The 23,886-nt window shown below is 42.8% G+C and overlaps 1 protein-coding gene across 2 annotated transcripts in view; it reads right to left on the bottom strand.

Annotated features, from left to right (window-relative positions):
• Positions 1-23,886, bottom strand: part of LOC141047817 (cytochrome P450 2K1-like) — a 73,357-nt gene that overhangs the window by 35,573 nt on the left and 13,898 nt on the right. For both annotated transcript variants that reach the window (XM_073543140.1, XM_073543142.1), the window contains exons 3-4: positions 15,585-15,734; positions 15,087-15,247 (exon numbers count right to left, since the gene is read on the bottom strand). In XM_073543140.1, the coding sequence (XP_073399241.1) occupies positions 15,087-15,247; positions 15,585-15,734 (311 nt within the window). The remainder of the gene's footprint in view (positions 1-15,086; positions 15,248-15,584; positions 15,735-23,886) is intronic.

Below are 23,886 nucleotides of genomic sequence, written 5' to 3'. Positions count from 1 at the left end.
TTTTATTTCTTATTTTACTTTCCCTTTCTTTTTTCTCCCCCCTCTGCTTCCTCTAAAGGACCTTTTCTTTTTCCATTTTTTGGAGAAAAAAGTTTTTTATATCTTTGATCTGTGTACTTTTCAGTGCTCGTGGCAAAAAAGGAACAGTGGCTGTATTATTTGTGTTGGAATTGTCAATTAAAATCAATTCATTGTTGATTGTATTAGATAAATCATTATCATAAATAGAAAAATCCAATAGTGATATCGGTGTGGATTCAGGAAATTCTATAAGTGCCGGTGATGCAATTTCTATCGGAGTGGGTGTAATAATTTTACTCATATCTGTGTTCGGATTCATTGTGTCAATAAGATTACTGTTGATTTTATTTTCATTTAATCGTTTCATTTGTTCCTTAATGCTCTCAAGGTGGTTAATAGCTTCAACAAGCGGTGCCGTCATTTTAGTGGTCTTAATAGGTGGTGGTTTTAAAAAAATATTTTTATCTATATCTCCATTTGTCATCACTTCAATATTAGTAACAGTTTTTTTGCTCATATTTTTCATATTACATTCATTATTACCATCCACAGTACCTCTTTTATTATTAACAGTCTCTACCGTTTTAGTAGAATTTACTACCTCTATTGGATTCACTGTTTCTTTGTTTTTAATATTATTATCAATATTCTCCACTTGTATAGTGATATCCATTTTAGCAGAGACAGTCTCATTTTTATTTTTTTCATTTTTTTCATTCATTTTCCTATAATCTTCCCTATCTCTCTGTAGTTTTTTTGATTTTTTAAGAATTGTTTCATGCTCTATTTGCATAACATGTGTTATAACATTCGAGTTGATTTTTTTAAAATCTGGATGTTTCAAAAAAGGACTCAATTTATTGGATAGATCTAGTACCTTACTTGTTGCTAGTTCTGCAAGTTTAGATCGTTTTTTGTATAAAAGTAGGATCATCCTGTGCATACAATTGTTTAAATTAGTGTCCCATTGTTGCGTAAATTCTGGGTCATTGTCAAAAGGAGAGTCAAAGACTAACCTTAGTCCACGTGGACAAATGTTCTCCTCTAGATAGATTGATAAAAAGCGAGCATCCAGGCTGTAATGCAGTTCCTCCTTGATAGCTTCTTTTAAGTTCAAAAAGATTTTTCGAAAAGTCCTAGTTTCTTCTTCACTAAATAAATTAGTGCTATCTTCTGTGTGGTTCGAAAATCCAATGTTGCCAATAGTTTGCAGGATCAGTCTTTCCCTCGAAGAAAGTCTGCTTTGAAAGTATTCCATTCTGACTCACAGGAACGGACCCTCTGCTGCTGCACATTCCTATACACCGGCGGCGCTTTCCAGGAACCGTCAGAGAAATTCCAAAGTGTCAAAACTAAAGGAACACAAAGAGCGCAATAGGGTCTTATCCGGGTTAATGCTGGAAAAGTAATTTAGATTATACTCACCCTTTTTAGGAGAGGTTCAAGCATGTAGGATCAGTAATCTGCTTGCTGCACGTCCAAAGGTCAGCTCTGTGACCGCTTACACATCAGATTTTGGAATAAATTCTCAGACTTTTGTGTGCTACCAGATAAATTCACCAATCCAATATTTAGGAGAAAGGTTAATCCATTTATTTCCCAACGCGTTTCGAAATGTATACCATTTCTTCATCAGGGGATGACAATATATGATCAAACAGAACTGTCACAGGTTATATACAGCATGATTTCAAAAAGCGGCGCCAAAAAGGTCACATGTCATCTGGTGCAAATGTCAGGGTTCAAAGTATCACAGTTGAACTAATGCACTAATTAATCTCAATTCATTAAAAGCAATGTTTTTATTAAATCCAATCCAATTCATGCCCCTTTGAAAGGGATTTATAAATGTGGAAGGAGAAACTGTCTCTGTTGTAATATTATTACTCATAGAGAAAAATCTGTAAAATCATCTACCACCAATGAAATTTTTCCTATAAAGAATTATTTGAGTTGCACTACGGAATTTGTAATATATCTTATTGAGTGTGGATGCGGAAAACAATATGTTGGAAGAACAACCCAACCGCTACATTTAAGGGTTAATTCGCATAGATGTAACATCAAAAAAGGTTTTTTACAACATGGTCTTTCTAGACATTTCACTATAAAACATAATAAGGATCCAAGTGGACTAAAAATCAGCCCAATTGAACATATTCCTGCTAATTTTCCTGACAGGATAGGGCAATTAAATAGAAAAGAAGTATTTTGGATCTATAGGTTAAATACACTCAAGCCATTTGTTTTAAACGAAATGTCAGAGGTTTTTCTTTAGAATGGAATAAATTTGATGATTTTCTCTTTTAATAATTTATGTATCTGTTATCCAGAATGAATTTTATCTAATCTGGTATGTTTAAACCCCTTTTTTTATGTGCGACTTTTTATTCCATGTATTTTATTTCTATAATGTGGATGAATTAATTTATTCCCTTTCTTTTATATATTTTTACTACATACTTTTATATACATATTATTATTTTTTCTGTGAGAAAATAGTGTTATTTTTCCTGTATTGAAGATGAGTGGTTTATTTCTTTTTCTCCTCCTTTATATTTCTCTCCCTCTGTATGAGGGACAACACGGGTAGCGATCCTGGTTTCTTTCATCGAACGCTACGCAAGCTCTTCGTAGTCAGTGTCTTTGCCCTCTTACTATCAGATATTCTGAATATTCATGAATGAAACCAACGTCTCCTTTTCAAGTGACGTGTGAGAGTTTTTTATAATCAATTGCAGTATCCACGGACACATATATATTTTTTATTTTTTTAATTGGTGATTCATACATTTTTTAAAAAAGCAAGAGAAAGTTTCCTTTATTGTCAAATAAATTATACATATCATTTTTAATTATAACATTTTATCTTTTCTCCACTAGTCCTTTTTTCTCCCTCTCTGTCAGGTATGACCTGACTGTGGTTCAGTGCACTAAGATATACATTTCTCTGCCAAAAAGTTTTTTGAGATGTCATGAGTTCGTTTTTTTAAATATATATATATATTTTTTTTTTTTTTCTTTCGGTCTTCTTTTCTTCTTCTTCTTTCTTCATTTTTTTCTATAATAAAAACATTGCTTTTAATGAATTGAGATTAATTAGTGCATTAGTTCAACTGTGATACTTTGAACCCTGACATTTGCACCAGATGACATGTGACCTTTTTGGCGCCGCTTTTTGAAATCATGCTGTATATAACCTGTGACAGTTCTGTTTGATCATATATTGTCATCCCCTGATGAAGAAATGGTATACATTTCGAAACGCGTTGGGAAATAAATGGATTAATCTTTCTCCTAAATATTGGATTGGTGAATTTATCTGGTAGCGCACAAAAGTCCGAGAATTTATTCCAAAATCTGATGTGTAAGCGGTCACAGAGCTGACCTTTGGACGTGCAGCAAGCAGATTACTGATCCTACATGCTTGAACCTCTCCTAAAAAGGGTGAGTATAATCTAAATTACTTTTCCAGCATTAACCCGGATAAGACCCTATTGCGCTCTTTGTGTTCCTTTAGTTTTGACACTTTGGAATTTCTCTGACGGTTCCTGGAAAGCGCCGCCGGTGTATAGGAACGTGCAGCAGCAGAGGGTCCGTTCCTGTGAGTCAGAATGGAATACTTTCAAAGCAGACTTTCTTCGAGGGAAAGACTGATCCTGCAAACTATTGGCAACATTGGATTTTCGAACCACACAGAAGATAGCACTAATTTATTTAGTGAAGAAGAAACTAGGACTTTTCGAAAAATCTTTTTGAACTTAAAAGAAGCTATCAAGGAGGAACTGCATTACAGCCTGGATGCTCGCTTTTTATCAATCTATCTAGAGGAGAACATTTGTCCACGTGGACTAAGGTTAGTCTTTGACTCTCCTTTTGACAATGACCCAGAATTTACGCAACAATGGGACACTAATTTAAACAATTGTATGCACAGGATGATCCTACTTTTATACAAAAAACGATCTAAACTTGCAGAACTAGCAACAAGTAAGGTACTAGATCTATCCAATAAATTGAGTCCTTTTTTGAAACATCCAGATTTTAAAAAAATCAACTCGAATGTTATAACACATGTTATGCAAATAGAGCATGAAACAATTCTTAAAAAATCAAAAAAACTACAGAGAGATAGGGAAGATTATAGGAAAATGAATGAAAAAAATGAAAAAAATAAAAATGAGACTGTCTCTGCTAAAATGGATATCACTATACAAGTGGAGAATATTGATAATAATATTAAAAACAAAGAAACAGTGAATCCAATAGAGGTAGTAAATTCTACTAAAACGGTAGAGACTGTTAATAATAAAAGAGGTACTGTGGATGGTAATAATGAATGTAATATGAAAAATATGAGCAAAAAAACTGTTACTAATATTGAAGTGATGACAAATGGAGATATAGATAAAAATATTTTTTTAAAACCACCACCTATTAAGACCACTAAAATGACGGCACCACTTGTTGAAGCTATTAACCACCTTGAGAGCATTAAGGAACAAATGAAACGATTAAATGAAAATAAAATCAACAGTAATCTTATTGACACAATGAATCCGAACACAGATATGAGTAAAATTATTACACCCACTCCGATAGAAATTGCATCACCGGCACTTATAGAATTTCCTGAATCCACACCGATATCACTATTGGATTTTTCTATTTATGATAATGATTTATCTAATACAATCAACAATGAATTGATTTTAATTGACAATTCCAACACAAATAATACAGCCACTGTTCCTTTTTTGCCACGAGCACTGAAAAGTACACAGATCAAAGATATAAAAAACTTTTTTTCTCCAAAAAATGGAAAAAGAAAAGGTCCTTTAGAGGAAGCAGAGGGGGGAGAAAAAAGAAAGGGAAAGTAAAATAAGAAATAAAAACAAAAATAGCTATGAAAATAATATTTTTAACCTATCTTCATATCTCCTCACAACAGAAGAGAAGAAAGTTCTCTCCAAAGGTTTAACTTTCTGTCCTATGCATAAAACCAATGACTTTGATCTTTTCCTAGACCTACAAGTATTTATTAGGAAGTTAACATTAAAACGACATTTCTTATTAAAAGAATCAAATCAGATATCAAACTCCAAAGATGATAACATGTCTAAAGAAAGTGATTTCTCAGATAATGAAATTATTGAAACTGGATTTCATTTGGATGTACCTGTCAAGTCTAATTTCTATCCCATTGAAAATAAGGGTCATTTTTTAAATGTATTTAATTATGTTGTACAAAAGAAATTTAAAGAAATTACCTCTATTAAAGACAAATATCACTATAAAAATAATCTGAGTAGGGGTGAAAAATTGGCATTACAGGCATTGAAGACTAATACTGATATTATAATTCGGTCAGCAGATAAAGGAGGAGGGATAGTTATTCAGAATAGATCTGATTACTGTAATGAAGCAATGAGAATACTATCCGATGAAAAATATTATAGTAAAAACTCATTTGACATCATCCCAGGATTAAAACTAAATTATGAAATATTAATCCAGGAGGGCAAAAAAACGAACATTTTTAATAAAAAGGAATTAAAATTTCTTACTGTTCAAAATTCACGAATTCCTTTCTTTTATCACCTACCAAAAATTCACAAGAGTTTAGTAAACCCCCCAGGGAGACCGATTATCTCAGGGATAGGTTCTTTAACGAGCAACCTATCCCATTATATCGATAGAATTATGGTGACTAATGTTCCACTTTTAAAAAGCTACATTAGAGATTCTACTCATCTTATCCAATGTCTACAGCAAATTCAATGGAAACCAGGTTATCTTTTACTCACTATGGATGTGTCCTCACTATATTCAAATATATCACACAACTTGGGGTTAGCCTGTTTTAACAAGATCTTAGTAAGAGACAATAGGTTATCTAAAGATCAAAAGAAGTTTTTATTAAAAGGCATGGATTTTATTTTGAGAAATAATTATTTTACATTTGATGGATATTTATACCACCAGAAGCTTGGGACCGCGATGGGTTCGAAGGTCGCACCTACATATGCAAATATTTTTATGGGGGTTTTTGAAGAATTTTATATTTTTAATACCAAGTGGTGCAATAATTTAATCATGTATAAGAGATTTATTGACGACCTTTTCTTTATCTGGGATAACTCAGATAGCAGCATTAATAACTTTATTCATGACATTAATAACAATAACTGGGGACTATCATTTTCCTCAGTTTATGAACATGAGAGTATCAATTTTTTAGATATAACTATTTTTATCAAGGACAACATCATTTTAACTAAAACCTTTTTTAAAAATGTGGATATTAATAGTTATATTCCTTTTGATAGTGGACATTATGGAAAATGGCTGAGGAATATCCCAGAGAATCAGTTTAAGAGGATTAAAAAAATTGTTCTAGCTTTGAGGACTTTAAAGATCAGGCTGATATTTTAAAAAATAGGTTCATGGATAAAAAATACCCCAATAATCTGATCAAAAGTGCCTATAATAGGTGTGTCAATATATCACAAGACACTCTCATTTATGGACAAAAAATAGTCAAACTCATGACTAATTTTATTACTCAATATTGTGCCGAACACACAAGAATACGGAAAATTTTTTGTGATAATTGGTATATACTTTTAAATGATCCTATATTACAAAAATTTCTACCTAATAATCCAGGAATAACTTTCAGAAGGGCACCAACTATTAAGGGATTGGTGGCCCCTAGTCGACAAAAAACTGAATTAACATTGAATCCAATTCATGCCCCTTTGAAAGGGATTTATAAATGTGGAAGGAGAAACTGTCTCTGTTGTAATATTATTACTCATAGAGAAAAATCTGTAAAATCATCTACCACCAATGAAATTTTTCCTATAAAGAATTATTTGAGTTGCACTACGGAATTTGTAATATATCTTATTGAGTGTGGATGCGGAAAACAATATGTTGAATTTATCTGGTAGCGCACAAAAGTCCGAGAATTTATTCCAAAATCTGATGTGTAAGCGGTCACAGAGCTGACCTTTGGACGTGCAGCAAGCAGATTACTGATCCTACATGCTTGAACCTCTCCTAAAAAGGGTGAGTATAATCTAAATTACTTTTCCAGCATTAAGGCTGGTTTCACATTTGTGTTTTTTAGCGCTGAAAAAAACGCATATGTGCGCATGCGTTTTTTCCCCTATATTTAACATGGGTACGCATACCTGCGCGCTTGTAAGCGCATGTATGCGATTTTCATGCGCTGCGTTTTTTTGGGGTGTGCGTTTGTATTTTCCAGACGCAGCATGTTGCATTTTTTGGCCCTGCAAAAAAGCGCATGCGCACATATGCGCACGTTTTGCGCTAAAAATGACCATTATAGCCTATGGATGCGCATATGTGCGCACTGGCATGCTCATGTATGCGTTTTTTTGCATATGCGTTTTTTTTTTTTAACCATGGAATTTAGGGGTTTGGGTTAGAGTTAGGGTTAGTTAAGGGGGTTTAGGGTTAGGGTTAGGGTCAGGGTTAGGGTTGGGGTTTGGGTCAGGGTTAGGGTTAAGTATGGTTTGGTTAAGGGTTAGGGTCAGGGTTAGGGTCAGGATTAGGGTTAAGTATGGTTTGGTTAAGGGTTAGGGTCAGGGTTAGGGTTAGGGTTAGGGTCAGGGTTAGGGTTAGGGTTAGGGTCAGGGTTACGGTTAGGGTCAGGGTTAGGGTTAAGTATGGTTTTGTTAAGGGTTAGGGTCAGGGTTAGGGTCAGGATTAGGGTTAAGTATGGTTTGGTTAAGGGTTAGGGTCAGGGTTAGGGTTAGGGTTAGGGTCAGGGTTAGGGTTAGGGTCAGGGTTAGGGTTAAGTATGGTTTTGTTAAGGGTTAGGGTCAGGGTTAGGGTCAGGATTAGGGTTAAGTATGGTTTGGTTAAGGGTTAGGGTCAGGGTTAGGGTCAGGGTTAGGGTTAGGGTTAGGGTCAGGGTTAGGGTTAGGGTTATGGTCAGGGTTAGGGTTAGGGTCAGGGTTAGGGTTAAGTATGGTTTTGTTAAGGGTTAGGGTCAGGGTTAGGGTTAGGGTTAGGGTCAGGGTTAGGGTTAGGGTTAGGGTCAGGGTTAGGGTTAGGGTCAGGGTTAGGGTTAGGGTTAGGGTTAGTTAGGGTTTAGGGTTTGGGTTAGGGTTAAGTATGATTTGGTTAAGGGTTAGGGTCAGGGTTAGGGTTAGGGTTAGGGTCAGGGTTAGGGTTAGGGTTAGGGTCAGGGTTAGGGTTAGTAAAGTCATGGTTTGGGTTAGTGTGAGGGGCCACCTAATGTTGGAAAAAAACGCAAACGCGGTAAAAACGCACTAAAAACGCATACAAACGCATAAAAACGCTGCGTTTTTTTCATGCATGCTCATAAAAATGCTTGAAAAAAACGCAGCAGTTGTATGCTTTTGTATGCGTTTTTTCAATGCGTTTTTTTTCGGGAAAAACGCGCTGCAAAAAAAAGCAAGTGTGAAACTAGCCTAACCCGGATAAGACCCTATTGCGCTCTTTGTGTTCCTTTAGTTTTGACACTTTAGTGCTTCATGAACGACATTTTCCGAGACTTTGTGGATAAATTTTTGATTATCTACCTGGATGATATTTTGATCTTCTCCAAGGATTGGGATTCTCATGTGGAACATGTTCGGACGGTGTTCCGGATCTTGAGGGAGAATTCCCTGTATGTCAAGGGATCGAAATGCCTTTTTGGGGTACAGAGGATTTCATTTTAGGGATTTATTTTGTCTCCGTCAACTATTGAAATGGACCCAGCCAAGGTACAGGCCATTTATGATTGGGTTCAGCCCACTTCTTTGAAGGCCCTTCAGAAGTTTTTGGGTTTTGCTAATTTTTATTGGAAATTTATAGCAAAATTTTCTAGTATTGCCAAGCCATTGACTGATCTGACTAAAAAGGGTGCTGATGTGTTGAATTGGTCTCCGGAGGCTGTTTCTTCCTTTCAGGAGCTGAAGCGAAGATTCACTTCTGCCCCGGTTTTGCGGCAACCTGATGTCTCACTCCCGTTCCAGGTAGAGGTGGACGCTTCTGAGATTGGTGCAGGAACTGTTTTGTCCCCAAAGGATCCTGTAACATCTAAAATGAATCCCTGTGCTTTCTTTTCCCGAAAGTTCTCCCCATCTGAACGTAACTATGATGTCGGGAATCGGGAACTGTTAGCCATGAAATTGGCATTTGAGGAGTGGAGACATTGGTTGGAGGGAGCTAAATATCATGTCGTGGTCCTCACTGACCACAAGAATTTGATTTACCTGGAGTCGGCCAAACGCTTGAACCCTAGACAGGCTAGATGGGCCTTGTTTTTTACACGTTTTGATTTTGTGGTCTCTTTTCTTCCTGGCACTAAGAATGTCAAGGCTGACGCTCTTTCTAGGAGTTTCTTGGCTGATTCTCCTGTGGTGACCAAGTCTGCTACCATCTTAGGCGAAGGGGTAGTTCTTTCTGCCATCTCGCCCGATTTTAGACGTGCTCTGGAAGAGTTCCAGGAGGACAAACCTGAGCATTGTCCCAGTGGAAAGTTGTATGTTCCTGACCAGTGGAAGAAGAGAGTGATGTCTGAAGTTCATTGCTCTGCATTGGCTGGTCATCCAGGTATTTTTGGTACTAGAGATCTGGTGAGTCGGTCTTTTTGGTGGCCCGCCTTGTCTCGTGATGTCAGGAATTTTGTGCAGTCCTGTGGGACTTCTCCCAGTCTAAACCTTGTTCTCGCTCTAGTGGGTTGTTGATGCTTTTGCCGGTCCCCAGGAGGCCATGGACCCATATTTCAATGGATTTCATCTCTGATATGCCTGTCTCTCAGAGAATGACTGTTATTTGGGTGATTTGTGATAGGTTCTCTAAGATGGTTCATCTTGTACCACTCCCTAAGTTGCCATCTTCTTCTGAGTTGGTGCCCCTGTTTTTGCAACAGGTGGTTCGCTTGCACGGGATTCCTGAGAACATTGTATCTGACAGAGGAGTTCAGTTTGTGTCTAGATTTTGGAGGACTTTCTGTTCCAAGCTTTGAATTCAGTTGTCCTTCTCCTCTGCGTTTCACCCTAAGACCAATGGGCAGACGGAGAGAACAAACCAGGCCTTGTAGTCGTATTTGAGATGTTTTATTTCCGCTGATCAGGATGATTGGGTTTCATTTTTGCCCTTGGCTGAATTTGCTTTAAATAATAGAGCTAGTTCTGCCACTTTGATGTCACCTTTTTTTTTGTAACTTTGGGTTTCATCCTCGATTTTCTTCAGGGCAGGTGGAGCCTTCTGCCTGCCCAGGTGCTGACACTGTGGTGGAGAGAATGCACCAGATCTGGGACCAAGTGGTGGATAAGTTATCTCTCTCCCAGGAAAAGGCCCAGCGGTTTTCCAACCGACATAGGACCTTTGGTCCCCGGTTTAAGGTGGGTGATATGGTTTGGTTATCATCAAAAAATATCGCTATGAAGGTATCTTCTCCTAAGTTTAAGCCTAGATTTATTGGGCCTTACAAGATTTTGGAGATCATTAATCCGGTCTCTTTTCGGTTGGCTCTTCCTGTCACATTTAAAATCCATAATGTGTTTCATAAGTCCTCGTTGAAGAGGTTTGTTAAACCAGTTGTTCCTGGGGTGGCACCTCCGGACCCTGTATTGGTTGAAGGTAACAAGGAATATGAGGTAGAGAAAATACTGGATTCCCGTCTGGCTAGACGGAGACTCCAGTATTTGGTTAAGTGGAAGGGTTATGGTCAGGAGGATAATTCCTGGGTCTCTGCCTCTGATATTCATGCCAAAAGATTGGTGCGTGCCTTTAATTGGGCTCACCCTGATCGCCCTGGTGGCGTGGATGAGGGTTCGGTGACCCCTCCTCAAGGGGGAAGTACTGTTGTGAGTTCATTTTCCCCTTCACCATTGAGGTCTGATGAACTCCCTCTTCTGGTGAAGGAAGGTAGTGAGGCTGATTACCAAACACCTGAGCTGGTAGAGGATGACTGGGTGACGGGAATTGCTGACTGGATATAAGGCAGCCGACACCCTTCTGCCTCGCTGGTGATTTCTCTGAGGGATTCTAGGAGACCAGTCTGATTCCTGCTCCTCAAAAGCTAAGTTTTCTGCCTTGCTTTTTGCATTTGTGTATTGGTTTTATTTTGCCTTGCTTTTCTGGATTCTGCCATTCCCTGCTGGGGTGAGCTGAATTCCTTTGTGTCTTTTTGCTCTGTCTTCAGAAAATACCTGAGTACTGACATAGTCTTTTTGAAGCCTAGCGTCTTCAGGGCCTTTTTCCCTGTCAGTCTGTTGACTCTTGTTTTGATAGGGTTTTTGGCGGATTGCAGACAGCAGCTTTTCTATCCTGTCCTATCTAGTTAGCTTGAGCCCCATCTTTTGCTCAGTCTATCTTTCTATCTGTGTTAGTGTTTTTTCTTCTTGCTTCACCGTCATTATATGTTGGGGGCTGCCTGTTGCTTTGGGGTCTGCTCTGGGGCAGTTTAGATTTCCCTTTCTGTCTTTAGGCTATGTAGTTCTCCGGCTGAGATCGAGGGGTCTAGGGCACCGTAGGAACCCCCCACGGCTACTGCTAGTTGTTATTGATAGGTTCAGGGGTCTGCAATCTGATAGCTGCCAACTTCTCTGGTTTTCTGGACTTAGCTAGCATTTCTGTTTTTGCCTCCTACGGTGACTCGTTCATAACAATCACGTCTGTATGCCCTCTACCGGAACAGTACAAGTGCAGAGAGCTTTAAAATGGCAATGCTGAGGAGTCCAGAGTAGAACAGTGCCCAGCGAGGAGAGGTATTTAATTTTTTAATATGTTGGGAGCATTTTTTGTGGAGAATGATATATGTGGCCCATCATACACTGGAGCATCATCCATTTGGCCCATCATATACTGGAGCATTCCAAATGGGGGACATCAGACACTGGAGCAGCATTTACGGGGCCCATTATACACTGGATGATTAGAAATGGGGCCCATTATATATGGAGCAAAATTTGGGCCCATAACACACTGGAGCATCGTCCATGGGGACCAACATATACTTTAGCATTCCAAATGAGGGACATCAGACACTGGAGCAGCATTTACGGGGCCCATTATACACTGTAGCATTAGAATTGGGGCCCATTATATATATGGACTCTATGGAGCATTATTTGGGCCCATAAGACAGTGGAGCATCATCCATGAGGACCAACATATACTGTAGCATTATGTGGAGCTCATCATATACTGTATGGAACATTATATGGGACCAATTATTCTGTATGGAGAAATATATGGAGCTCATTATTCTGTATGGCGCACTAGGTGGTGGCCATAATACTGTATGGAGTAATATACTGTCCGTTTTTTGAGCTATTGTAGAATTTAAAATAGATATCAGTCATGTCATGTAAGCTGTGAAGTATTTTTCATTGTACTATACCTATATTTCTGTTCCGTATCGGAGCATTATGAATTGTGGTATGTGTTAAAAGGGAGCACTGACACTCTTTGGCCCAGGGCACACGAAAACCTGGCGCCAGCCCTACCCTCCCACAACTTTAGCCTAATAACCCCCAGTTTTCAATGCATAAACTATTATTATAACGTAAATTAAGGTTGCCAAGCTGAAGTAATAAGAACTGATGTTGTTGGCATTGAAATGGGCACTGTAGGTGTGTTTACTGTCCTACACTCCCTGCCGACTTTGCTTCCCCATTGACTTGCATTGGGTTTCGTGTTTCAGTCGGACCCCGACTTTTCCCTTTAGTCGGCCGATTTCGTTCGACCCGACTTTTTAGAAAGTCGGGTTTCATGAAACCCGAATCGACCCGAAAAAAGGCAAAGTCGCGCATCTCTAGTGCCAACGTGGCAGATCTGCCACTTCCTCAGGGCCCTCAGGAAGTGGCAGATCTGCCACGAAACGCGTCGGCACAATAAAGCTATGAAGAATATTTCTGTCCTTGTGTGGTGCGCGCGGATACATTGAAAAACTCGGTGTTTTTCTTCCTCCTTTGTGACATTGGTATCTACAGGAGTCTGCAGCGACCACTGGTTCCTTTCACATTCTGCAAGGGGCTTTGACTGTTCACAACCTGTAAAGATGAGTGCACTAACCGTGTATTGTCACCCAAAAAAATCACTTTTATCGCCCTATGTCCTCTCTTTCCTTAATTTCAGATTATTAAGAATGTTGTGTGACATATCTCTGTGATTTAAGGGCATGCAAATTCAAAATTGAAAAATTGCTAAATTTTCTAAATTTTTGCCAAATCACTGTTTTTTTCACAAATAAACTCAAGTCATATCAAAGAAATATTACCACTATCATGAAGTACAATATGTCACGAGAAAACATTGTCAGAATCACCAGGATCCATGGAAGCGTTCCAGAGTTATTACCACATAAATGGACAGTGGTCAGAATTGTACAAATTGGCCCGGATATTAACGTGCAAACCACCTTTGGGGTAAAGAGGTTAAGCTCCTTGTTAGAGAACAGCAAGTTGTGCAAAAAGTACTGAGACATTGAACAGTTGGACATTGAACAGATCATCCTGAAATTTCACCCGAAAGCCAAAAATCCCTAAATTTGTGTGAGTAACGATTAATAAAACTGTAGAGGACCACAATAAGAATTATCTGGACCTCAGAGGGCAAAGCAGTCAGTTTCCCTAAACTCCCTATTATGTTCATCTTGTAACCACTGTATATATTTGATGAGTGTCTGAGAAGGTCTGTTCTTCAACAAGACAGTAAACCATTGAATTTCTACATGAATTGTAAGGACCCACTTAGGGAATAAAGTTTGTAGATCATCATCTGCTATTCAGTAACAGTGCACTTTTATTTCATAACTGAAACAACTGGAGGGTATTGGGTGAGAACCAAAAGATGAGTTTGGGTCGATTTGTCTGAGCTCATGATTGCACTACCATTAGTCCTAAAGGTGACCCTGAAACTATTCTTCTGAGAATTCTCTAAAAAGGTTTTATATAAGACTAGATGTGTGCCCGATGCTATCGCATCAGGAGGGCAGTAACATCACGATGGGGGCAGCTTTGTGGTGCTGGGGGTGGTGGCCTACCCACTTCCGTGCAGTCACGACTGGCAGGAAAGACGGTGTTTTACGGCCTGTGCTGCAGATGGTGTGCGGCGCCACCAGAGGGTGGCTGCACCCAATCTCCAGCACAGGCCTCAAGCCGCGGCCTTTCCTGCCCGCTGTGACTGCACGGAGGTGGGTGGGCAGGCAGAGGCGGGATCCGGCGCATGTAGTCAGGCGGTGGGTCCTGGCAAAGGTCTGGCGGCGGCATCCCTCTCATTACTCCCCCCTCATTACACCCTCTTGTTACACCCCTCTCACAGCCAGCAGGAAAGACGGTGTTTTGCGGTCTGTGCTGGAGATGGTGTGCGGCGCCACCAGAGGGTGGCCGCACCCAATCTCCAGCACAGGCCTCAAGCTGCAGTCTTTCCTGCTGGCTGTGACTGCATGAAGGTGTGTGGGCAGGCAGCGGAGGGATCCGGCGTGTGTAGTCTGGCAGTGGGTCCTGGTGGCGGTTCAGCGGCGGCATCCCTCTCATTACTCCCCCCTCATTACACCCTCTCCATTACACCCCTCTCATTATACCCACTTGTTACATCCCTTTCACAGCCTCGTGATCGCAGCGGCGGCCTGGATCCAAGCGGCAGCTGGGATCCGAGCAGCGGCCGGGATCACAGCAGCGGTCGGGATCTCAGCAGCGGCCTGGATCCGAGCAGCAGCTGGGATCCCAGCGGCAGTCGGGATCGCAGTGGTGGCCTGGATCCAAGCGGTAGCTGGTATCCAAGTGGCGGCTGGGATCCAAGCAGCGGCAAGGATCCCAGCGGCGGTCGGGATCGCAGCGATGGTCGGGCTCGCAGCGGCAGCCTGGATCCGAGCGGCCGCTGGGATCCCAGCGACGGTCGGGATCGCAGCTGCATCCTGGATCCGAGCTGCATCACTCGGGTGTACCAAAATGGCGGTGGGCGTACTTCCGGTGCGGCGCAGTGGATTGTGAGATTCGGGGACATCCAGATGGAAGTGGATGACGGACAATTAAAGGCAATTATGTATATAGATGTGAAGGTTTTCTTACCAGCACTGTGGGTGTACCGGCCAGTTTGGCATTGTCATCTAAAATTTTGATTAATTTTTCAAATGTTGGGTCATCATACTCATACCTTTTCCCAAAGATAATAGAGCAGATTACATTGGAAACTGCAGTGTTTATCAGCACATGAGTATCGAATGGTTTGCCTAAAATAATAAAATAAAGATATATAAACAATATATAAACAACAGTATAAATATGAATTAAAAAACTTAAAAATATAAAACAATTACTTAATGTAAAAAGTCATTTGTAACCCTAAGTTAAAACTACCTTCAGTAATGACAGTAGATCACTGAAACAACCAAGAGAATTGGCGCAAACCCACAGCCTGAATAACAACTGAAATCCTAATGATATGTCTAGATGCTGCAGATTTTTCCCATGCATGGATTCTCTAGACTGGTTTGTAGAAATAAACAGACAAGAAGTTAGAGTACTGTATATGAAAGCTATGAGATAAATGTGAATGACGTATCTTACCATTGTGAGATTTAAAGCTTTCTATAAGGGCCATTAATTCATCTTGAATTCTGGCTTCCACACTTTTCTTCCCCATTCCAAAGTCTCGAAGTGTTGATAGCGTGAATCTCCTCATGGATTTCCATGTCTCTCCATTAGAAAATATTATACCTAAAATATAGTTAAATAGGAAAAACTTTGGCAAGTACCGTATATATTCGTGTATAAGCCGAGTTTTTCAGCACATTTTTTTGTGCTGAAAACGCCCACCTTGGCTTATACACGAGTCATTGTCCCAGAAAGACAGCGGGGGAAGGAGAGCGGAGAAGCAGCGGGTCACAGGAGGCAGGAGTTGGTGGCTGCGGCTAAAGCCTGTGAATGCTGCTAAAGAGAAATGAATATTTACTGCGCCTGCAGTGAATATTCATTTCTCTTAAAGGGCGCACAGTTGCAACCGAAGCCTTCCAGCACACATCCTACCTACATTCCCTGCGCGCCCTGTCTGCATCTTGTTCGATCCAGCAACAGCAGCTCTTCCTACCGAGTGATCACGTGGCTCCGCTCATTAAGGTAACGAATATTCATGCCTCTCCACTCCCATAGGCATGGAGTGAAAATTCATTACCTTAATGAGCGGCACCACGTGATCGCTCGGTTGGAAGAGCTGCTGGCACCGGAACTAGATGTAACAAGGGCAAGCAGGGAAGGTAAGTAGGATGTGTTTTTTTTATAGGAGCCATGCATACAAGGATAGGGGATAAGGAGCCATGCATACAAGGATAGGGGATAAGGAGCAATGCATACAAGGTTAGGGGATAAAGAGCCATGCATGCAAGAGCAGGGATGGGGTTGCCATGCATATAAGGACAGAGATGGAGGAGCCATGCATAGAAGGACAGAGACGGGGCAGCTATGCATACAGGAACAGAGGAGCCATGCATACAAGGACAGGGATTTTGGAGCCATGTGTTCCATCCCAAGGTCTGACTGGGTCCCGACTCCCACTATGTCAACCCAGTGTGCTGTCAGCAAGATGTACTGTCCCTGGCCACAAGCACTTGTCTACGTGTCCGTGGTTAGGTGTACTTTCCCAGTAACTGCATTGTTGAGGGCACGGGTAATGTTGTGGGACATGTGCTTGTGTAATGTCAGGACAGCACACCGGGAGTAATAGTGGCGACTGGGGACTGAGTACCTTGGGACGGTCGCCGCCATCAGGTTGCGGAAAGCTTCCGTCTCCACGAGCCTAAAAGGTAACATTTAGAGCGCAAGCAGACGAGAAATATCGGAATTGAGTACTGTGGCCTGTGGGGCGTTGGCTGCGTATTTATGCTTGCGTTCCAATGACTGGGGTATGGACAACTGAAGGCTGCGCTGGGACAAGGACGTGGATGTACTCAATGATGGTGCTATTTGACTGTGGGCAACGGCAGGTGCAGGGCAGGAGGCATCTACGCATGCACCATGGACATGAATGGCTTACACGCATGGATTGGCTTACACGCACAACAGTGGAAGAAGCAGTGGTATCACCCGCAGACACTGTTCATGGAGCCTGGAGTTCAACCAGCAAAGTCGGGTGCTTTGCTCCCATGTGCCCGATCATGCTGGTTGTGGTAAGGCTGATGCTGGCATGACAGGTGTTGCAAATAGCCTATTTAGGGTTATCGGCAGAGTCTTTAAAAAATAACCAGACTCGGGAAGACCTAACAGTTGGACTGGCAACTTCCGTCATGTTCTTACGGGGAACGGTTGCACGCCTTCTGTCTGCAGCCACCACACTGTTTCTTTCTGCCTGAAGTGGTGCTATGCCTACCCCCCCTGTGTGCTGCTGTCCTCACTCTGCATGTCCTCCTGCCAGGTTGGGTCTGTTACTATATCAGCCACCACCTTATCTTCCACTTCGGCACCCTGGTCCTCCTCCTGACTTTCCGGCAATTGTGTCTCATCATCGTCCACCTCTTGTGACCGTGGCTGCTCAAATATTTGTGCTTGTCTACATGGAATATCATCTTGCCCCGCTTCAAGTGGACCACACGAGAGGCACGAATCTCCAAATGGAAAACTCAACAGCTCTTCGGAGTGTCCGAGTGTGGGATCAGTGGTCTCAGGGCACTCAGCATGGTGGGAGGAAGGAGGATCAGGGTAAGGAATATGCGGTCCAGATTCACAGCTACTGTGACGTGACTGTGTGGAAGACAGGGTGCTGATGGATAAGTAACTGGAAGTATTATCCGCTATCCAACCAACAACCTTTTCACACTGCTCGGGCGTCAATAGTGCTGTCTTGCCGCGGTCCCCTAGGACTTCGGACACTAAGGTCCAGCGAGAAGATGTGGGTGTTTTTGGTGGCCCAATTTTAGCTTGGCCACGGCCTCGGCATGCACCATCACCATCACGTTCACTTCCCCATCCCTTGCCACGCACCTTGCCCATTGTAAATGGACTAGAATATTATACACATTCAATACAAATGGCTGATTTGGGAGCCAACTTGTATGTGATACGTATGCGGGAAAACCACACTTTTACCTATCTGGACTGTAGGTAAAAATGTTTTTTGGCTTATCAGATTTGAGTCAATAAGTATGGTAACAGACTGCAAAAACACTACATTATGTAGGCCTAAAATGGCCACATTTTTGTAACAAATAAATGAGGTCTGTTATGGAGATACCACACTGACAAATCTGTGGCCTGTATTTCTTTTTTTTTGGTAAAAAATAGTGCTATATATAAGTACAGCGACATACTGGACAAAAATGGAAACCCGGCCTAAACTGGTCAAACTTGGAGCACGCACAGATATGAGCTGCATGGAGATACCACACTGACAAATCTGTGGCCTGTATTTTTTTGCTTTTTTTGGCTAAATAGTGCTGTATATAACTACAGTGAAACAGAGGACAAAAATGGAAAACCAGCCTTAACTGGTCAAACTTGGAGCACGCACACAAACATGAGCTGCACGGAAATACCACACTGACAAATCTGTGGCCTGTATTTTTTGCTTTTTATAGCTAAATAGTGCTGTATAGAGTTGAGCGAAACGGGTTGGTCAATTTCAAAAGTCGACGACTTTCGCAAAAGTCGGGTTTCATGAAACGAAACCCGACCATAGCGTGAGGTCGGTCAAGAGGTCGGCGACCAGAGCGCTAAAGTCGCATTACAAAAGATGCTTCCAGCGCCCTTTTTCAGCCAATGATGGAGGACGCACACTGTGGGCAACACGATGACATAGGCAGCGGTCACCACCATCTTTGAGAAGGGCATGCAAGTGATTGGCTTGCTTTGTGTGGCATCACAGGGGCTATAAAAGGGCTTGCACGCCGACCGCCATCTTACCTCTGCTGATCTCAGAATAGGGAGAGCTGCTGCTGCTGCTGATTCTGTAGGGAGAGCGTTAGGCAGGGAAGAAGATACAAAAAACTCTTTCTGCTGCTAGCGATTTTGCCTGTACAACACACCAGTTAGTGTGCAGTGCAAGGGGAGGCTATATTTTGGTGCATCAGCCCTGTTGGTTATTAGGCTGCCTTAGGCTGGTTTCACACTAGCATTTTTTAACGCAGCGCATCGTGCACGTACATGCGCATGCGTCCTGATCCCCTATCTTTAATATGGGAGCGCATGGTCTAGCGTTTGCACGCGTTCGTATGCGTTTACGTGCGCATGCGTTATTTTGTGGTGTGCGCCCAGGCGCGCCGGACGCAACCTGTTGCATTTTTGGTCCGTCCAACCTGTCTCAAAAAAACACATACGCACGCGTGCGCACGGAATGCGACTAAATAACACATTACAGCCTATGGGAACGCAGACGTGCGCATGCATTTTAAGAGTCAATATGGCTACAAACTGGTTAAAATGCATGCGCATAAAATAAGCAAACGCATGCAAAACGCTTGATGCGTTTCTTGTATGCGTTTGGACAGCACACACAGCGCAGCGCAAAGAAACGCTAGTGTAAAAGTAGCCTTATAAGGCTCCCTGATAGCTGCATTACTGTTTTCACACTGCTGTGCAAACTGCTTTTTTAAAAGCAAAAATACTTTTCATCCTCTTTTTTGCCCAGTTACCAAGCATTAATTTTTCCACACTTTTGTGTGCAGCAGTCCTGCTTATTAGGCTGCCTGCTGCCATACTTGGGACTGAGAGCATCATTGTCAGCTTCCTAAAATCTCTAGGGAGATTTAACTTCTCCCCAGTCCTATATAGACATTTTATACACCATCCAATTTCAGCCTGTTATATTAAGGTGTAATCTACACTGGGCCTGAGATAATAGTTCAGTGTCCTCAAGTCTGTAGGGAGATTCAAATTCTCCCCAGACCTACATAGTCAATTTATACACCATCCAATTTCAGCCTGTTATATTGAGGTGTAATCTACACTGGGCCTGAGATAATAGTTCAGTGTCCTCAAGTCTGTAGGGAGATTCAAATTTTCCCCAGTCCTATATAGACATTTTATACACCATCCAATTTCAGCCTGTTATATTGAGGTGTAATCTACACTGGGCCTGAGATAATAGTTCAGTGTCCTCAAGTCTGTAGGGAGATTCAAAATCTCCCCAATACTATATACACCTTGTACCTTGTTTTACAGTACCAAATTGCTGGTGGTATTTTGGGTACATTTTCCCAAAAATGAGGAAGTGAGTTGGAAGAGGCCGTGGAAGTGGGTGGGGGTTGCCAGCTGGTAATAATGGTGTTGGTGGTGGTGGTGGATCTGCTGGTAGTGGCAAAAGCACAATAGCACCTAATGCAGGAGGTGTTGAGTCTGCGTCATCATCTGGCTCCACAAGGCCTCGAAGGCTCCCTTTTCTGGGAGTAGGTAAACCACGTTTAAAGCCGGAGCTTCAGGAACAAGTTTTGGCTTACATTGCTGACACAGCCTCCAGCTCTATCGCCTTCTCTTCTGAACTTTCAAAAAATAAAAGCACTGAGTCGTCATTGGAGGATCATGGTCAGGAACTACACCTTTCCTTGTGTCCTTCACCCCTACCAAAAGTAAAGGATGCGACAGGCCACACTACAGATTACTCCATGGAGCTCTTTTCACATACCATGCCTGGGTTATCAAGTCAAATCGTGAATTACCCAGTCCAAGAAGAATCTGACATGTAGTGCACTGATGCACAGCCACTGCTAGATTTATCTGCTGGTACATTCACTCAGAGCACTACATTGTCCTCACAGTGTACTGAGCCAGAATCTGACCCTGATGAAACTCAGGTGCCCCTTTCCGCATACTATACCACCTTACATGGTGACACAGAGGAAGGTGCACATGACATTGAGGAGGAGGTGATGGATGACCCAGTTGTTGACCCAGATTGGCATCCATTGAGGGAAGAGGGTGCCGCTGCTAATAGCTCAGAAGAGTAGGAGGAGCATCCGCAGCAGGCATCGACATCGCAACAGCTGTTATCTGGCAGGTCCGGAGCAGTCCAAAAAAGGGTTACAAAAACCAAAAGAGTTGCAGGACAGCTAGGCCAGACGGTCAAATTAGCACAGCGTGCAAGGCCTCAAAATGTCTTCCATAGTAGGAAGAGTGCAGTGTGGCACTTTTTTGAACAAAATCCTAATGATCAGGAAAAGGTTATCTGTAAGAAGTGTGCAAAGACCTTTAGCCGAGGGAAAAATCTGAGAAATTTGAATACTAGCTGCATGCTTAGACATTTAACCACCATGCACTTGCAAGCGTGGACGGATTACCAAACCTCATGTACCACATGTGCAACTGCTCCCAAAGAAGGTAGTCAGCAACGCTACATCGTTTCCCCCACTGTAAGCCCACCGGTTAGCACACCACCAGCAGCAAATGTTGATGTGTCGTCGCAAGGCCAAAGCAGTCAGGGAATCACAATGTTATTGCTACGAAAGACTGAATCTAGGCCTTCAGAAAGAACACCAACTCCATCACCATCATCAACCCTCTCTCAGTCCACCATGTCCACCGCTAGTTCCACCATATGCAGCTCTTAGGTCCAGCTCACCCTACCAGAGACTATGAGTAGGACAAGAAAGTACTCATCCTCTCATCCGCGTACACTGGGTTTGAATGCCCACATTGCCAAACTAATCTCGTTAGAGATGATGCCCTACCGGTTGGTTGAAAGCAAAGCTTTCCCACGAACTCATGGCCTGCGCAGTACCACGCTATGACCTACCCAGTCGGCACTTCTTTTCTCGCAAAGCCATCCCAGCCCTCCACCTTCATGTGAAAGACCGCATTGTCCATGCACTCAAGCAATCAGTGAGTGGAAAGGTGCACCTCACAACAGATGCATGGTTCAGTAGGCATGGCCAGGGCCGTTACATGTCCATCACTGCGCACTGGGTTAATGTGGTGAATGCAGGGTCCACAGGGGACAGCGGCGGTGGGACAGTGCTGCATAGCCCACGGTATAGGAAACAGTTGGGTGTAGGCGTTCGACCCTCCTCCTCCAGAAGCGAAAGTTCGTCCACAGAGCGCAGTCGCACGAGCACTCCATCCGCAGCTGCCAGTGTTGCACATGAGGTGTCCCACTATTGAACAGCTAGTGGTAAGCGTCAGCAGGCTGTGCTGAAGATGATGTGTTTGGGCGACAGACACACCGCGGAGGTACTGGCCGACTACTTGCAGGGACAAACTGAGTCATGGCTGGGCAGTCTATATCTTGAGGCAGGCAAGGTAGTTAGTGATAACGGCCGGAATTTTGTGGCAGACATAGCCCTTTAAAAAAACTCCAACACATACCTTGCCTGGCTCACACCTTGAGCCTGGTGGTGCAGTGCTTCCTCAATAATTATCCGGACTTAACAGGCCTGCTCCAGAAGGTCCGAAGACTGTGCTCGCACATCCGCCGGTCGCCCGTACACTCCAGTCGTATGCAAAAGCTGCAGCGATTGCTCCAACTTTCCAAGCACCGCCTAATTATCGACGTTGAAACAAGGTGGAACTCCACCCTGCACATGGTTGAGAGGCTGTGCGAACAGAGGCAGGCTGTAATGCATTTGTGGGAGGATACACGGCCAGGCACTTTGAGAGCAGACATGGAGTTGTCGGGTGTGCAGTGGTCGAAGCTGAAAGACCTTTGTAAAGTCCTTCAGTGTTTTGAGGAATGCACACGACTGGTAAGCACAGACGACGCCATCATAAGCATGAGCATCCCACTTATGCGTCTGCTCATGCAAACTTTGACGCACATTAAGGAGCAGGCGTCTGCAGCCGAGGAGGATGAGGAAGAGGAAGAGGGAAGCCTTGATGACAGTCAGCCATTGTCTGCTCCGGGACCTCTCCTGGACGAGGTGGAGGAAGAAGAGGAAGAGGAGGAGGAGGATGATGATGGGGATGATTATTTAGGGGATGAGGATGCTTCTCGTGGGGCAAGAGAAAATGTTGGCGTGGCAAGGTCTGGTACAGGGTTTGTGCTTGACTGGAGGCATGTGGATTTGCCAGAAAGTGCTCCTCCACCCAGCACTCGCAGTGCATCATTGACACCTGTAACATTGGCCCACATGTCAGACTATGCCTTACAGATCCTAAAAAGGGACCCCCGCATTGCTAAAATGATGAATGATGACGACTACTGGTTGGCCAGCATCTTGGATCCACACTATAAAGGAAAATTCCAAACATCATGCCACAGGAGAACCTTAACCTAATATTGGCTAACAAACAAGCAACTCTGGTAAACTATTTGTTTGATGCATTCCCAGCACACAGCAGCGGTGATGGTTCTCCAACGAGCCGTAGGGGGCAACATGGAAGAGGTGTTCGTGGTGCACACATCAGAAGTGGCATTGGAGACAGGGGTTTCATGACCATGTTGTGGACTGATTTTTCAAGTCCCGCTTACACGACTGGTAATACTGCATCAATTGAAAGTGACAGGAGACAGCAGTTGTCAACTATGGTTACAAACTACTTCTCGTCCCATATCAATGTTCTCCCTCACAGGTCATTCCCCTTTGACTATTGGGCCTCTAAACTGGACGCCTGGCCTGAATTGGCACAATATGCCTTACATATGTCTTGCCCTGCTGCTAGTGTGCTATCGGAAAGAGTCTTCAGTGCTGCTGGCTCAATCCTGACAGAAAGAAGGACCCGTCTGTTGACCCAAAATGTTGGTTTCAAAGGATTTTGTCCCACCTTCTCCTGATGACACATAGGTTGCCAGAAAAATAGCTCGCTTTTGTCCTCCTCTTCCTCAGACTTCTCCAATTCCTCCATTTGCAGCTGCTGAATGTCCAACATCAACATATGCCATTTTTTAAACCTCCCTAACTGGGCTGCCTCCCCCCCATGGTCGGGGTCACCACCTAGCGCACGCAACCGTGCG

The sequence above is a fragment of the Dendrobates tinctorius genome, unplaced genomic scaffold (assembly GCF_039654945.1).
Source record: "Dendrobates tinctorius isolate UK_male_01 unplaced genomic scaffold, ASM3965494v1 ptg000129l, whole genome shotgun sequence".
Lineage (NCBI taxonomy): Eukaryota > Metazoa > Chordata > Amphibia > Anura > Dendrobatidae > Dendrobates > Dendrobates tinctorius.
Note: the sequence above shows the minus strand (reverse complement) of the source record. Positions and strands in the feature narration are given on the sequence as shown.